General features: G+C 38.8%; 1 protein-coding gene across 1 annotated transcript in view; it reads right to left on the bottom strand.

Annotated features, from left to right (window-relative positions):
- Pik3c2a (phosphatidylinositol-4-phosphate 3-kinase catalytic subunit type 2 alpha) overlaps nucleotides 1–15,721 on the bottom strand; it is a 111,519-nt gene that overhangs the window by 13,181 nt on the left and 82,617 nt on the right. The window contains exons 16-23 of the mRNA XM_059268351.1: nucleotides 13,733–13,921; nucleotides 12,884–12,977; nucleotides 11,908–12,002; nucleotides 11,388–11,568; nucleotides 8,991–9,095; nucleotides 8,106–8,198; nucleotides 4,976–5,105; nucleotides 3,118–3,254 (exon numbers count right to left, since the gene is read on the bottom strand). Coding sequence (XP_059124334.1) covers nucleotides 3,118–3,254; nucleotides 4,976–5,105; nucleotides 8,106–8,198; nucleotides 8,991–9,095; nucleotides 11,388–11,568; nucleotides 11,908–12,002; nucleotides 12,884–12,977; nucleotides 13,733–13,921 — 1,024 coding nt within the window. The remainder of the gene's footprint in view (nucleotides 1–3,117; nucleotides 3,255–4,975; nucleotides 5,106–8,105; nucleotides 8,199–8,990; nucleotides 9,096–11,387; nucleotides 11,569–11,907; nucleotides 12,003–12,883; nucleotides 12,978–13,732; nucleotides 13,922–15,721) is intronic.

Raw genomic sequence — 15,721 nt, 5'->3', positions numbered from 1 at the left:
TGTCCTGAAACTCTCTCTGTAGCCCATGCTGTCGCCAAACTCAGAGATCCGACACCTCTGTCCCGAGTGCTGGCGTACACCTTTAATCCCAGCACTCTGGAGGCAGAGGCACTTGGATCTTTAGTTCAAGGCCAGCCTGGTCTATAGAGTGAGCTCCTGGACAGTCAGAGCTACACAGAGAAACCCTGTCCTAAAAAACAACAACAAAAAAACCAACAAACAAAAAAAACCAACAAAGTATGAATAGCTCATGACCAGCTTTTAAGTATCCTGTGTGTAGAGGAGGGTATCATGGGGACAAAAATTAATCTTGTACTTGCCTAGTATGCACAAAATTCTAGGTTCAATCCCTAGCATGGAAAACATAATTTTTTGTTTTATTTTTATTTTTTGAGACAAGGTTTCTCTGTGTACCCCTGTCCTGGAACTTACTCTGTAGACCAGGCCTGCCTAGAACTCAAAAGATCCACCGGCCTCTGCTTTCCAAGTGCTGAAAAACATACTTTTTAACATATCAAATTAATTTTTCTCTCTAATAATATAGAGAACATACATAAAGAAAGTCAGCTTGGAGCTGCAGAGATGACTCAGCAGTTACAAGCAATTGTTAAAAGTTTTTTCTGATTCCAAGCATCAGGTGGTTCCCAACTGCCTGTAGCCCCAGCTACAAGAGATGTGACACTCTCTTCTGTCCTCCACAGGTACGTGAGGACATACACAAACCATACACACAGATAAACATAATTTTAAAAGTAAGTCAGGTCAGGGGCTAAGAGTATATGTAAGCCATTGTTTAGCATGTAGAAGAACACAAAAAAGTCAACTTATATCTTAAAACATTCAATAATACAACTAATGTGGTTCTGTGTTAGCATCTGATGGCTCCCTGTGTATCTAGAGTCCTAAGATTAGATCCATTTGTTCAATTAGGCTTGCCATTCCTGGGGATTACTAGCATAACAAAGAAGGACACACAGCATGTAAGATGCACATAGTATTTTAAAGCATGTCCATTGATTCTCAAAATACTGTAATTATTTTCTTCTTTTTCAGACAGAGTCTGTATTCCAGTCAAATTAGTAATCCTCCTGTCTCAACCTTTTAAGACTGGGATTGCAGGTTTGTACTACAATGTTAATACTAGCAAAATACTGGGTTTCCTTTCTTTTCTTTTCTTTTCTTTTTTTTAAGACAGGGTTTCTCTGTGTAACTGTTGGACCCCAAAGTTTAGGGTCTCAAGTGGGCACCCCAAGAACCCAGATTCCAGTCCAGTTGATGCAACAGCACGAGGATTTTATTGGCTTCTGTACAGAAGGGCAAACTCTGCTCCTAAGAGCAAGAGCAGCATCTTACTGCAGCCCCATGGGGGTTTTTAAAGGAAAACCCCACAAAAGCCATAAGATTACAATTCCCATACAATTTCATTTCACAAGATCATGGTCTGAATCATAGAGTGGGTACAGTCATGTCCGCATGCACATTCTTCCTGAAACCTCAAGGGGGGTATCGGGCAGGAGTGGAGTTTACACAAAGGTCACAGTGGTCCTTCCTGGAACACCTGCAACTATCCCAGTCACAGTTGAGGACATCTCTTAACAGAAATCTTTTTACATTGTTACATTGTTACAGGGGTGATTGAGTAGTGGCTGAGTCAGGTGGCCCTTGGAACTAGTTTTCTTTTTAGTTTCTTATTTCCTGGGGCTTGGGGGTGTAAGCTTGAAGGGTCAGGGTCTTTCAGTAACATCTCTAGCTGTCCCGGAACTAGCTCTGTAGAACAGGCTGGCTTTGAATTCACAGATATCCACCTGCCTCTGCCTCCTCAGTGCTGGGATTAAAGGTGTGTGCCATTTCCACCTGGCCCCAATACTAGATTTCTTTCTTTCTTTCTTCTTTTTTTTTTTTTTGGTAAGATTTATTTATTTATTATGTATATAGTACTCTGTTTGCATGTATGCCTGCAGGCCAGAAAGGGTGCCAGATCTCACTCCATATGGTTGTGAGCCATCATGTGGTTGCTGGGAATTGAACTCAGGACCTCTGGAAGAACAGCCAGTGTTCTTAACCGCTGAGCCATCTCTCTAGCCCCAAATACTGGATTTCTAAGTGGCACAATTCTTTGGTCTTTGTGATTAATTTTATTTTACAATTCTCCAGAAACCATTGCCAATAATGATGATAGCAAAATGTTTATATAATACTTAACACCAATCTCTCTCTTTATGCAACTACTTATTTAAAAACCCCACCACAAATCAGTAACTTAGGTATTAAGATTAATGCTATCTTACAGACAAGTGAAACTAAGATACAGCAATACTTCAGTGTTTGTCAAGATCATGTAATTGCAGAGGTAGCAAAGCCAGAATCCAACACAGGCAATAGACTCTACTGCGCTAAAATCCTTCTTAGTCAAATGCAAAGAAGGTGCTTAGTGCACACTGTTCAACAATCATTTTGGGCCATCATTTCATCAGAAATCACAAGTAAATAGTAAAATGAATAAATATTGTCTTCTGCCATACTGCTTCCCAAGACTACAAAATATTAAAAAACAGCGACAGACATGGTTGCCTTTACTCCCAGCACTAGGGAGGCAGAAGCAGGCAGAACTTTGTGAGTTCTAGGACATAGAGTTCTCTCTATGTAGAGAGAACTTGTCAAAAAGAATTAAAAAATGGGAGTGGTCTAACTAAACCATTCTAAAAGACCCTCAAAGCATGAAATTCTCTTGCTTTTCCTTCACAAGTCAACAGATAGGACAGCACTTTAATATCTATAAAAATGATACATTATTGGCACCTAAATTAGGCATCTAAATGACATTAAAACTGGGGTCTTTTCAAACAGAGAGCACAAAGGAGCAGAGGACAGGGAAGAGAGGAGGGAACAACAGAAGCAAAGTGGTTTGAAAAATGCCATCAAAGCATGACTCTTCACCAGCTGCTAAAAACAGGAAATGAACCTAAATGAAGCTGGAGTTTTCTTAGGTTACTATTCAGAGTAATCAGGGTCTTCCTTAAGCCATATTAACACCATAGCAGGTCTTGAGAGAAGTAGTAAGAGTTTTCATAATATATTTTGACAAAGTTCTTCAGAATAAAAAACCATGCTGATCACCTTTTCATATTCTTCTTCAGAAGGATTGTATTTCCTCAGCCACTCGGCAAGTGGTTTATCTTTAAAGGATCCTGTCACACCATATTCCACTTGGATTTTCCTGAGGGTATCTGAAGCAGGAACTAGCTCCACCATGCCTTTAACAAACAAAGTATCAAGCTGTGTGAAAATGTGTTCCCAAAGTAAGTCTAAAATATTTATAGCTTTCAGTCCTTGAAAGAAGACACCAAATCTGGCAAGCCATGATGAAAAATGTGAGCAACCAAAATTGTTATTTTATTTTTTAAAAGCACCCAAGGGCTGGAGAGATGGCTTAGCAGTTTAGAATACTGGCTTCTCTTCCAGAGGAACCAGATTCAAATCCCAGCACTCACATGGTAGCTAGCCCACAACTATCTATAACCTCAGTGGGAGGAGATCTGATGCTCCCTTCTGGCATGCACAGGTACCAAACACTGAATAGTGCACAAACATACATGCTAGCAAAGCATCCATATACATAAATTAAGTAAAATAAAAATAATGCTGGGTGGTGGTGGCACACACCTTTAATCCCAACACTGGGAGGCAGAGGCAGGTGGATCTCTGTGAGTTCCAGGCAAGCCTGGTCTACAAAGTGAATTCCAGTAAAGAGCTACATAGAGAAACCCTGTCTCGAAAAACCAAAACTAAAACCAAAACCAAACAAGAACAATGATGGTGTCATTTATGAACATGTAAAATAAATCAAATAATGAATGGTTATCAGTCATTATTTCAAAAACTTATCAATTGAGGGCTGAGGTGGCTCAGTGGGTAAGTGTCCATGCTAGCCTGACAACTTGGTTTCAATCCCTAGAACTCACAGTGGAGAACTGACTCCTGAAAGTTGTCCTCTGACCTCCATACATGTGTGCCTACCCCACCCAACACACACAAATAGCAAAGTAAAACTGAAAAATTTATCAACTGAGTAACAAAATAAAAATCTACTCTCATGGAAAAAGAAAACCTCATTATCACTATTTATTCTAAGGAAATGATGTTAGGATTCTGCAGCACTCCAGCTGCATGACCGTACATGCGCAGTTCAGGAGCCAGACAAGGGGTCTTGTGTCTTACATCATCAGTGTGCTCTGGTGATCAAGTAGCGTGGTGTGGTCACGCAGTCTGCGTATGTGTGGTGTGGCTCTGTAAGCCCACCTGTACCTTAAAGAGCTGTGACTCAGACCCCACCCTCTCTCTCTATTCTGTTCTGTCTCCCCCAGGCCTGGTTCTTCTCCCCCGCCCCTCTTCCTCCTAATAAAGCTCTGCTACTAGGTGGTTGTGGCCATGCCTCCTGACCTTTTCTCTCGGTAACCAGTGCTGCCACCAGCGCTGCTTATCATTCTTTCAAATGAACCCAAAGTTGGCTTAAAAGTCCTTATTGGGTCAATTAATCTACACTTGTGGTTACTACAAAGTGTTTATTAGGACTACCTACTGAGCTGTTTTTCTTAGTAATTCTATTAAATGCTTTGTAGTTATTTTTTGTTTTTTTGGGACAGAGTTTCTCTGTGTAGCCCTGGCTGTTTTGGAACTCACTCTGTAGTCCAGACTGCAGTACAGGTCTCATTCTGTAGACCAGGCTATCCTTGAACTCACAGAAGATCCCCCTGCCTCTGCCTCCAAGTGTGCCATCACTGCCCATTGCTTTGTAGTTGCTTTTAAAAGGATTTGATCATAAATAATCCAATCAACAAATAATACTAAATGTAAATAAATGAGACCCCAGTAAGCCTGCACCAGGACCTGTAAGTATACAACCAAAAGTAAGTTCAACAATAAGCTACGTTCATGAGACAAAAGTAAGATATCAAGACCCCACTAACAGACCTACCTCGATCTCGGCCAGTTGACAGGCATTTGAATATCACCATCCTTAGATCCAGACCCTCTTTAAGCCAGATTTTATCCATAATCTTTATCATCTGTAAAGCTAACATATCTTGCCGAAGATCTTCACCAACCTTGAAATCAAGGAAATAAAAATGGTACCTTTCCCCAAGCAGTTGTTACATGCTCTAAGATCTCAGGGGTGTCGTCTGTAAGGCCATGCACAGAGAGAAGGGATTTTCAGAGTGCACTGTACTCTTCTGTGGTGTCCTACACAAACTTACTGAAAACGCTTTCGGTTTCCATTTCATGAAGAGTACATTTTAATTAATTTTGAGATGCTGAGGACTGAGTCCTTGGCCATGTGTACACTAGGCAAGCACTCTACCACTGAGCTACACTCTCCTCAACAGTATGTTTAAAAAGTTGAATTTTAATCGGGGTGGGTGCACACCTTTAATCCCAGCACTTGGGAAGCAGAGGCAAGTGGACCTCAGTGAGTTCAAGGCCACCCTGGTCTACAAAGTTGAGTTCCAGGATAGCCAGGACTGTTTCACAGAGAAAACCTGTCTTGAAAAAACAAGGAAGAAAAAAAAAGTTGAATTTTAGAGTATGTAAAATACCTTTAATTAAAAAATAAAAGGAAGCCAGGTGGTGGTGGCACATGCCTTTGATCCTAGCACTCCGGAAGTAGAGGCACTGGAATCTCTGAGGCAGTCTACAGAGCAAGTTCCAGGACAGCCAGGGCTACACAGACAAACCTTGTATCAAAAACCAAACCAAACCAAAAACGAAATCATAGGGATCTGTGACAGTTTGTTTCTTGACTGTCTCAATGCTAATATTCTGCCTACAATATTACATTACAGTTATCTAAAGGTCAACAAGAATCCCTAGGTAATTTCTTATAATTGTCTATAAATCGACAATCATTTCAATATAAAAGGTCACTTAAAAATATTAGTCCTTTTGGGGCTGGAGAGATGATACAGAGGTCAAGATCACTTGATGCTCTTGCAGAGGACCTAGATTCAGTTTCCAGCACCTATACATGGTGTCTCACAAGTGTCCATAACTCCAGTTCCAGAAGATCCCATGCCTTCTTTTGATCTCAGAGGGCACCAGCATGCATGTACACACATTCAGACAAACATTCATACACATACTATAAATAAATCTAAATATTAGTCCTCCCCAAATGAATAAGTCTATCTGGAATGTCAGCAAATGTTCATTTTCTTTTTAAAACTGGATTACATAATTTATTTTTATTTTATTGTTATTATCTTTTGAGACAGGGTCTCATTCTACAGCCCTGGCTGGTCTGGAACTAGCTATATTGACTAGGTTGGCCCTGAACTCAAAAGATCCTTCTGCCTTTGCCACTAGAGTGCTGGGATTAAACATGTATACCACCACACCTGGCTGAGGTACAGTTTTAACACAATAATAAATATATCTTTGAGGTAAGCCAAGAAAATTATGAAAAGGATTTAGAGGGATTTGCCTTAACAAATATTAAGACAACTTGTAAAATGTCTATCATTAAAATAGATTTTTTTTTTTTTTTTTTTTTTTTTTTGGTGAGCCTATCCTGGAACTGGATAGGCCTTGAACTCACAGAGATCCACCTGCTTCTGCCTCCCAAGTGCTGGGATTAAAGGTATGTGCCACCACCGCCCAGCAAAATAGATGATATTGTTTTAAGAAAAGGCACAAATATCAGTAAAACAAACAGAAATTTGTATCTATCAAAGAAGGTTCAATTTAAGCTATCTTTATGAACCTCCAATTAATTAACTTAATGAATTAACCAGAACTCTCCATTCTTTCTTCAAGGTTTATACATTATGATCACAACTCACAAAATTTCAACAGGTAATAGATTATTTTCTAATACTCCAGTCCTTGTGCATCACACAGGTAATCTCTGTTTCTTTTTAAAAAAAAAAAAAAAGATTTATTTTATTTATTATGTATACAGTGTTCTGCCTGCATGTGTCCTTGCAGGCCAGAAGAGGGCACCAGATCTAATTGCAGGTGGTTGTGAGCCACCATGTGGTTGCTGGGAATTGAACTCAGGACCTCTGGAAGAGCAGTCAGTGCTCTTAACTACTGAGCCATCTCTCCAGCCTAGTAATCTCTGTTTCTAAAAACCAATAGTCAGGTATGATGGCATCCCCTATGATCCCAGCACATGGGAAGCTGTGACAGGATGATCCAGGGTTCAAGGCCAGCCAGGACTATACTGTGACATGCTGTCTCACACAAACAATCCCCTAAGTAATGTCCCTCTTTCTGGTTTTGCAGCTTGGCAAACCTAGGGATGCCTGCCTGTTGTGACCAGGTTGGCCAAGGGCTGCAGTTGTTCCCAGTCCTATCTGGAAAGATTTTTTTTTTTTTTTTTTTTTTTTGGTTTTTCGAGACAGGGTTTCTCTGTGTAGCTTTGCGCCTCTCCTGGAACTCACTTGGTAGCCCAGGCTGGCCTCGAACTCACAGAGATTCGCCTGGCTCTGCCTCCCGAGTGCTGGGATTAAAGGCGTGCGCCACCGCTGTCCTATCTGGAAAGATTTTATGCCAGTAATAATTTTACAGAACTACTCAAATTGTTCCTGTTGGTCTGTTTTTTATTAGACAGGGTCTCACAGTCGAGGTTGGCCTAGAATTTATGGTCTTCTTGAGCATTGAATTACAGGTGTGTACCACTGTCTTAAAAATTACTGATTCAACTTCAATATTGAATAAATGTTTAACAAATTCGAATAAAGAATTTTTAAGCTGTCTTTTTCCCTCAGTGACCTAATTGGACAAATGGTGCAAATACATAGTATAGCCCCAGGTTATTTGGGAAAATCAAGTAGGAGAAGGATCCTTTGAGCCCAGGTCTTTAACCAGGCTCAGATACAGAGAAATCATAATAAAAAAAAAAAAAAAAAAAAAAAAAAAACCCAAGAGAAAGCCTAAAATGGTGGTGCACATGGGTACCTAACTGCAAGTTCAATGCCTGGTCTACATAGCAAGTTCCAAGATAGTCAGGATTATATAGAGAGACGCTGTCTCAAAACCAAACCAAACCAATCCCCCATGAAAGAACCCAAGAGACAAAACCCACAGAATACCTCTAGTCATCTTACCTTAAACATGACATTAATTTCTTCCCCCATAGGATCAGCATTCACCATTGTGACTTTCAGAGGCATAGCATTAGAACTGAAGAAAGAACATGACTGCAAACGCAACACTGAGCATTAGAAAGGTTGACACCAGCATGAAAGCGAACTTTGAATTTACTGTCCCTGATATTTTTCCTTTTCATCTGTTGCTTTAAATTACAGCAAATTAAACAATGGATGTTAATTTACATGATCTGTCAATAATATGGATATATAAACAGCTCTTGAAATTTAAACATAGTATATATCAGTAAAACAGCTACTCTATAAAGGCAGAAAAACAAAAACTTAAAAACCTGATGCAAAAGCCTTGAATGCCTGCCTGAACTTCTAAGTAATCTGAATCTCTCAGGAGAAAACAGTTGTGTGATACTCATCCTGATCTGGGATGAGAGCTCTACTTTCACATATGTACTGGTGAAATTCATTACCTATGTAATTAAATACTAACACTTTAATAATCTCATAGCCTAGATCAAATCACATTTTATCTATTTATTTTTTGTGGGGTTGGTGATTGAACTCAGGGCCTTGCACATGCTAAACAAGTGCTCTACCACAGAGCTACAAAATCTTACCTTAAAATAATACATGCAAAAAATCTAGTGTAAGACCATAACCCTAATTTAAGAGCACAAACAAAACCCAAAATAATAAAACAAAAACAAAAACTTGACACTATGTCTTTCAGGAATACTGACTAGGTAAAAATATGCTGAAAAACAGATCTAATGGCACCCTTTCCTAGTACTTACAAACTATAGGTCTCATCCTCACTAGCATTAAGGAACTCTTCTTCTGGTGCATTACTGTGATATTTATATGAACTTGAGAGTATTGTGTTACCTTAATATTTAATTCTTTTGCCACTAGACTTGGTTTGAGAGGAAGACGACAATTATTTCTCAGAAAAAAGGACTGTACTCGTTCCATACTCTTTTGGAGGACCACCTATGGGAGAGATTGCCTCTATAAGTACATCATGAAAATGAAGATCTATTCATTCTGAGTATGAATATATGTATGCAGGTACATACTCATGGAGGCCACAGGTCAATGGTTGTGGAGGCCCACAGAGGCTACCTAGAAAGGCCTTACTCAAGGTCAGAAAGTCTGAGCTTGCTTTGCCCAGCAGGGCTGCAAAATAGGATGATTTGGCCAAAAGCATGGTTACAGGTGTTTCGAAGGGTCTACACTTGGTACTTTATACCTTGACCTTGAGATGGGGATGTCTTTTGCTCTTCCCCTTGCTGACGTTTAAAACGCCCATCATGATTAAACTTGGGGCAACTGGGTATTGACCCAGAACGCTCCCGAAGCTATCCTGTGTCTCTGTCTTTCTCATTGTCTCTGTCTATATTTCTATCTAATACTTCCTCATTCCTCCCACCAAGAACCCTTAGACAGGTTGGGACTGGCCTTCAACAAGTGGGTGTCTTCTATAATCACTCTTCACTTTATTTTTCTGGACAGAGTCTCTCAATAAACCTGAAACTTAATGATTTGGCTAGGCTAGGTGGCCAGTGAGTCCCAGGGATCCTCTCATCTTTGATTCCCCAGTACTGAGATTTCAGGTGGGTACCATGAGGCTGCCTTTTTATGAGGGTACTGGGCATCCAAATTCAAGCTTGTGCTGCAAGCACTTTACTGACAGCCATCTTCTAGCACTGAAGATCTGTTCTTAGAAAATTTCATCTATGTAGATGGTATAATGTATCTTACTCATATCCATCTCCTACATCCCCTAACACATGTCCCTCCCAACATCATGAACTCTCTTTTTTTCCTATATAACTCACTGAGTCCAATTAGGAACGCCATATACACAAGGGTGTGGGGTCATTACCAGGTCATGGGAAACCTACCACTGGCCACCCCCTAATATCTACCCTTTATTTTATTTTTTAATATAGGGTCTCACTATATAGCTCTGGCTGTACTGGAATTCACTCTGTAGACCAGGCTGGCCTCAAACTCACAGAGATCTGCCTGCCTCTCCCTCTCAAGTGCTGGGATTAAAGGCATGTGTCATCATGCCCAGTGTGGCTTTTTAGAAAAAACAATCTAATGAATTATAGTTAAAAATGTATATAGCTCTTAACTCGACTAATTTGCCCATAGGAATATTCCATAAAGAAACTAAAGCAAGCCTGGAGCAGTGACATGTATCTACAGAGTGAGATACTAGGGTGATTGAAACAGGACTGCAAGATAACTCAGTAGTCTGAGACCAGCCTGGGCAACATAGTAAGATTCCATCCTTTCAAAACATAAAAAGAAAGAAAGAAGCCGGGTGGCGGTAGCACATGCCTTTAATCCTAGCACTCGGGAGGCAGAGCCTGGCGGATCTCTGTGAGTTCGAGGCCAGCTTGGTCTACAGAGTGAGATCCAGGATAGGCACCAAAACTACAAAGAGAAACCCTGTCTGGAAAAACCAAAAACCAAAAACCAAAAACCAAAAAAAAAAAAAGGAAAGAAAAAAGAAATGCTAGAAGATGGGTAAAGATGTGTGCAATAATGTATGTGGGCAATAATGTTCACAGCAGCATTACTTGGAAAAGGGAAAATATATAAACAATGTTCATGGAGGCTCACATATAATACTCTAAATACTTTGTGACAGTATGTACCTACTAAATGTTAAGTGTAACTGTATGTGCTGACAAGAATTCTCCAAGATAAAGTAAAAAAAAAGCCATTTTCAAAAACACAAAACAAAACAAAAACAGGAACAAGAACAATTTTTGAAAGAATTTAATAACATTTAAATAGAAAAACATTTTCCTTCTCTGTGTTCATGAATTGGAAGACAAGCTGAATTCAAAAATTAAGATATATTATTATGGCTAGGTGTGGTGGTGAACACTTTTAATCCAGCACTGGGAGGCAGAGGCAAGAGGATCTTTGTGAGTTTGAGACCAGCTTGGTCTACCTAGTGAGTTCAAGGGTAGTTAGGGCTTTATAGAGACCCTGTGTCTAAAAAAAAAAAAAAAAACCTAAATAATAAAATAAATGAATAAATAAAATAAAGGTACATTATTACAATCATAATATTTTCAAAATTGATCTATAGATTCAACATAGTTCTTATCAAAATTCCAACTGCCCAAGTATAGTGGCAGACATCTGCAATCATAGCACTCAGGAGGCTTAGGCAGGAGGATACAGGGGCCAGCTGAGGTATGGAGAGAGATTTGTCTCAAAAACAAAACAACACTTGTGTTCTCTTGCATGGGTACATACCTGTCTGGTTGATCCACTAGCCTGTCTTACTTTTTCTGCCACTCCTCCTAAAAGTTGTACAAGTTTCATCTGCTTAGAAAGTTCTTCTCTGAGTCCTTTTCCTCCTACTGAGAGGAGAGCACCCAACACATGCTCATATCTGCTTCCAAACTGTGTATCATGCAAAGCATCCTTGAGAAGCCTAATGTAACAAAAATACTATGTCAGCCACGTCTGAGAACTAGATGAAGCTCCCTCAAAGATCAGCTTAACAAGTTCTATTTTGAATATCCAGAAAATTAAGTCATATAAGCAAGAAAAGGTTCATTAGTTATTTTAAGGCCATGATGTTCAAATATTGTTCAGTTTTATTAATTTTGATTTTATTTCTAAAGACAAAAATTTCAGCTTTCCTAAAATAATAGATTCACTACACAACTGGCTACCCACAGCAAGTATCATGAGCACACTGTTTATATTTAGCAATTATGTCAACTCTGTCAATATCTACAAAAGGAGCCACTTAAAATTTAAATCTTACCAGTACAAACTGTGTGCTATCTGGATATTTCCCAATGCCCTGGACAGAAGGAAGCGCACTAGTGAACTATTCAAGTAAATTTCATATTTCAAAGCCTATGTGTAAGAGGAAATAAGAGTTACTAGCAGTCAAACCATACCAAATTGTTCAGATAAAAGCATCAAATATGTAAACTAAATACTACTCATTGGTGAAAAGATGATACTTAAAGAAATGAAATAGCTAGGTTTTATAGTCCAGTGGTAGAAAGCTTGCTTAGCAGAAGCAATGCCATTCCTTCAATCCACAGTACTGCAAATAAACAAATATTTAAAAAAATACATTACTATAGGGGCTGAGCGTGATGACACATGCCTTTAATTCCAGCACTCAAGAAGTAGAGGCAGTTGGATCTCTGTGAGTTCAAGGCCAGCCTGGTCTACAAAAGTAAGTTCCAGGACAGCCAGGGCTACACAGAGTTACCTTGTTTCAGAAAATAAAAATCATATAAATATAGGCCACATTATTGAAATCAACAGGAATACTATCTATTTATTAACTATGTTTTACTGGTAAAGCAAGGGGAAAAAAAAAAAAAAGCACAAGTCTGGCAAATTCCTAAAAATTGCCAGGTGCACACTTTTAATTCCAGTACTCAGGAGGCAGAGATTGGCAGATTTCTGAGTTTGAGGGTAGCCTGGTCTACAAAGGGAGTTCCAGAGACAACTACACAGAGAAACCCTGTCTTGAGAAACTAAAAAAAGAAGTCTGAAAATAACAAGTTCCCATGGTCATATGCTATACTACCTATGCCATACTCAAGTGAGGAGGATGACAGTAATGGGGGAATCATACTATATTCTCACACAATGCCCCCAACATTTCTGCTGTATTGCAATGGCATTTTAAAAGAGAAAAGGGTCCCATAGCCAGTTCCCTACTAATTGAAACTAGGGTGGGTGAGTAGGAAGCAAGGTAGTCTAATAAAAACACCCACCTGTACAAATTGTGGGAGAAGATCTGTTAGCTCATCATCACTAATTGCCTCCATCCAGCTCACAGCTAGAGATCGCACTTCCTGATCAGCAAATCTAGAATCAGAAAATTGATATGTAATGGTGATTTCTTGCAAATGCAACTGCATTGACTGAAAACAGAATTTTAGTCTGTCCCTGATAAAGAGGATTCAAAGGGCTCTTACTCAAAACCAAAGTGCTGGTGTAGCAAGCAGTACATGCCTTAAGCCTCAGCTCTTAGGAGGCAGAGGCAAACCAATCTTTGAGTCTAAGGCCAGCCTAGTCTACATAGGAAGTTCCTAATGGAATTTTCATACATACTGAGTTCTGGTTGACAATCCCCACTTAAACTCTTCCATTCTTACTATCTCCTCTTCTACTTTCTATTACCCTCCCACTCTTCCCTTAATAACTTTCTTTTTTTCTAAAGGAGGAAAAACTTACTGTATAAATACAGATTCAGTTCCCAGATTATTTCAAAACTCTAGCTTCCTAAAAATCAATTTTGTCCCCATAAATTATTAGAATTATATAATTATTAAAATAATCATAAATTACACAATAATCAATAAAACATATTAATACAATATATCATGCAAAATTAGATACTTAATTCTTTTTTTGCTTAATTCTTTCTTTAGGTATGCTTTAAATGATACAAAATGCTTTCTTGACCATTTTAATAAAAAAAGATTATGTTTATATAAATTACATGTACACATTTACATTATCTTATACTATTGTTATGTTAAAAGTGAAGTACCCCTGCAGCATAACACATTGCTGGTAAAATTTGACAATAAAACATCAAGTAAATGCATTGGACTTACTTTGCATCAAGAAGCTCCAATGCAGCTAATGGGCACAATGGTGGCCACTGGTGTAGCAAGGAGTAAGTTTTGGCAAGATTAGCCCATTTCCAGTTTGGGGCACTTGCTAGTATCTTAGGAAGACAATTTGGATGTTTGAAGCAATAATAGCGTTTTTCCCACAAAAAGAGCTTATCGTCTTTAGAAAGTCTGCATATATAATAGAATTAAATTACTTCTCAGTAGAATTAGGATATAGCTATAATCTCAATAATTAAAAAGTCAAAGAAGTGTTTTCATTTGTGACAAGTGACTAGTATTTAATACTGCTAACACTAATATGAAACAGAAATATTCAATGTACAGCAAACATCACTATTCTACCCTCATTTGGAGATGGAAATTATTCTGCCTTGACAAAAGTACAATAGCTGTTAAAGTGAAGGGTAATTCCAACAAGATGCCAGGCACTACAAAGCAAGAGTTGAATGAGCAGTGCTCACCCTATAAGACAGCAAGGATTCTATCCACACAAGTAAAACCAAATGCTATGGAGAAAATAAATGCTGCCGTGAATCTTTAGGGAAATGTTATACAGTTGAATTGAGAAACAGTAAAAGTGGAAAAAAAATTTTATGGACAAATTGAGTTAAGTTCAATGACATGTTCATGAAATATTTTACTTTTATTATTCATTTTATTTTTATTTTTGTTTTTTTGAGAGAGGATTTCACTGTGTTGCTCTAGCTGTCCTGGAACTCACTATGTAGACCAGGCTGGCCTTAAACTCAGAGTTCAACCACTCGGCTTACTCATTCTTTTTGAGGTGGTTTCTTATATAGCCCAGGCTGGCCTCAAACTCCTGTTCCTCCTGCTTCCGTTGCCTATGTTAGGCTTACAGGTGTGCAACAGCATATCTGGCTCACCCATTCATCTTTGTGCATATAGCATATCTGTGAAATGTATTCATCTCATGTGCAGGATAAAAAAATCCCACAAATGTGACAAAAAGCACCTAAAGAAGATGTGCTGGCTAGTTTTAAGTTAACTTGACACAAGCTATAGTTAGTTACAAGCCCACAGAGCATTTTCTTAAGTAATGATGGATGAGGGACAGCCCCACCCATTGCGGGTGGGTCCATTACTGGGCTGGTGGTCTTGGGTTCTATAAGAAAGCAGGTAAAGCAAACCATGAGGAGCAAGCCAGTAAGCATCACCCTTTCATGGCCTCTGCATCAGCTCCTGCCTCCAGGTTCCTGACCTGTTTGAATTTCTGTCCTGACTTCCTTCAGTGATGAACAGTGATATGGAAGTGTAAACCAAATAAACCTTTTCCTCTCCATCTTGCTTTTGATCATGGTGTTTCATCATAGCAACCGTAACCCTAACTTAGACAGAAGTCTTCCTAATTCTACAGACAAGCAAGAGCTATGCTTCTAGAGATAGTCTAGTCATACAGAACTATCCACATGGGTGTTTTAGATTTTATTTCCTTTGTGTTGGTGGTAACATTATCCTCATCTGCTGCTTGGTTTCTCCATCTAGTATATAATGTACTAATATGTATAGCTATATTCTCCTTAATAGTCACTGTTGTTAACTGGATAATATAATTGCCATCAACAGACATTAACCATCAGTTTTTAGCAACCCAAATGAGTATCATAAAGAACATTTTTGGTTTCCATAAGGAAATATGAGGGTTCTCTCTACTTTACGCTAGGAAGCAGTACTGCTGGCTTGTAGCGTATACACATTATAACATCTACAGATTTGGTTAAACTGCTCTTCAAGAGATGTGGCCTTTAAATATCTTGCCCATAAAATAATTCTCTGTGTGTAAATGTATTTTCAACCTAGCTTCATAGGATGATGATTTTAAATTTTTGCCACTTGGATATAAGATATGACATTATATTAATTTATATCTAATTTTTACTAAGGGTTTGTCTTCTAAGAGGTCTGAGAGGCATTAAAGTTCTTTCCCAAAGAACTTCCTGTTCACCCTTT

The sequence above is a fragment of the Peromyscus eremicus genome, chromosome 1, assembly GCF_949786415.1.
Source record: "Peromyscus eremicus chromosome 1, PerEre_H2_v1, whole genome shotgun sequence".
In the NCBI taxonomy this organism is placed as follows: domain Eukaryota; kingdom Metazoa; phylum Chordata; class Mammalia; order Rodentia; family Cricetidae; genus Peromyscus; species Peromyscus eremicus.
This window is presented reverse-complemented; position numbering and strand designations above follow the sequence as displayed.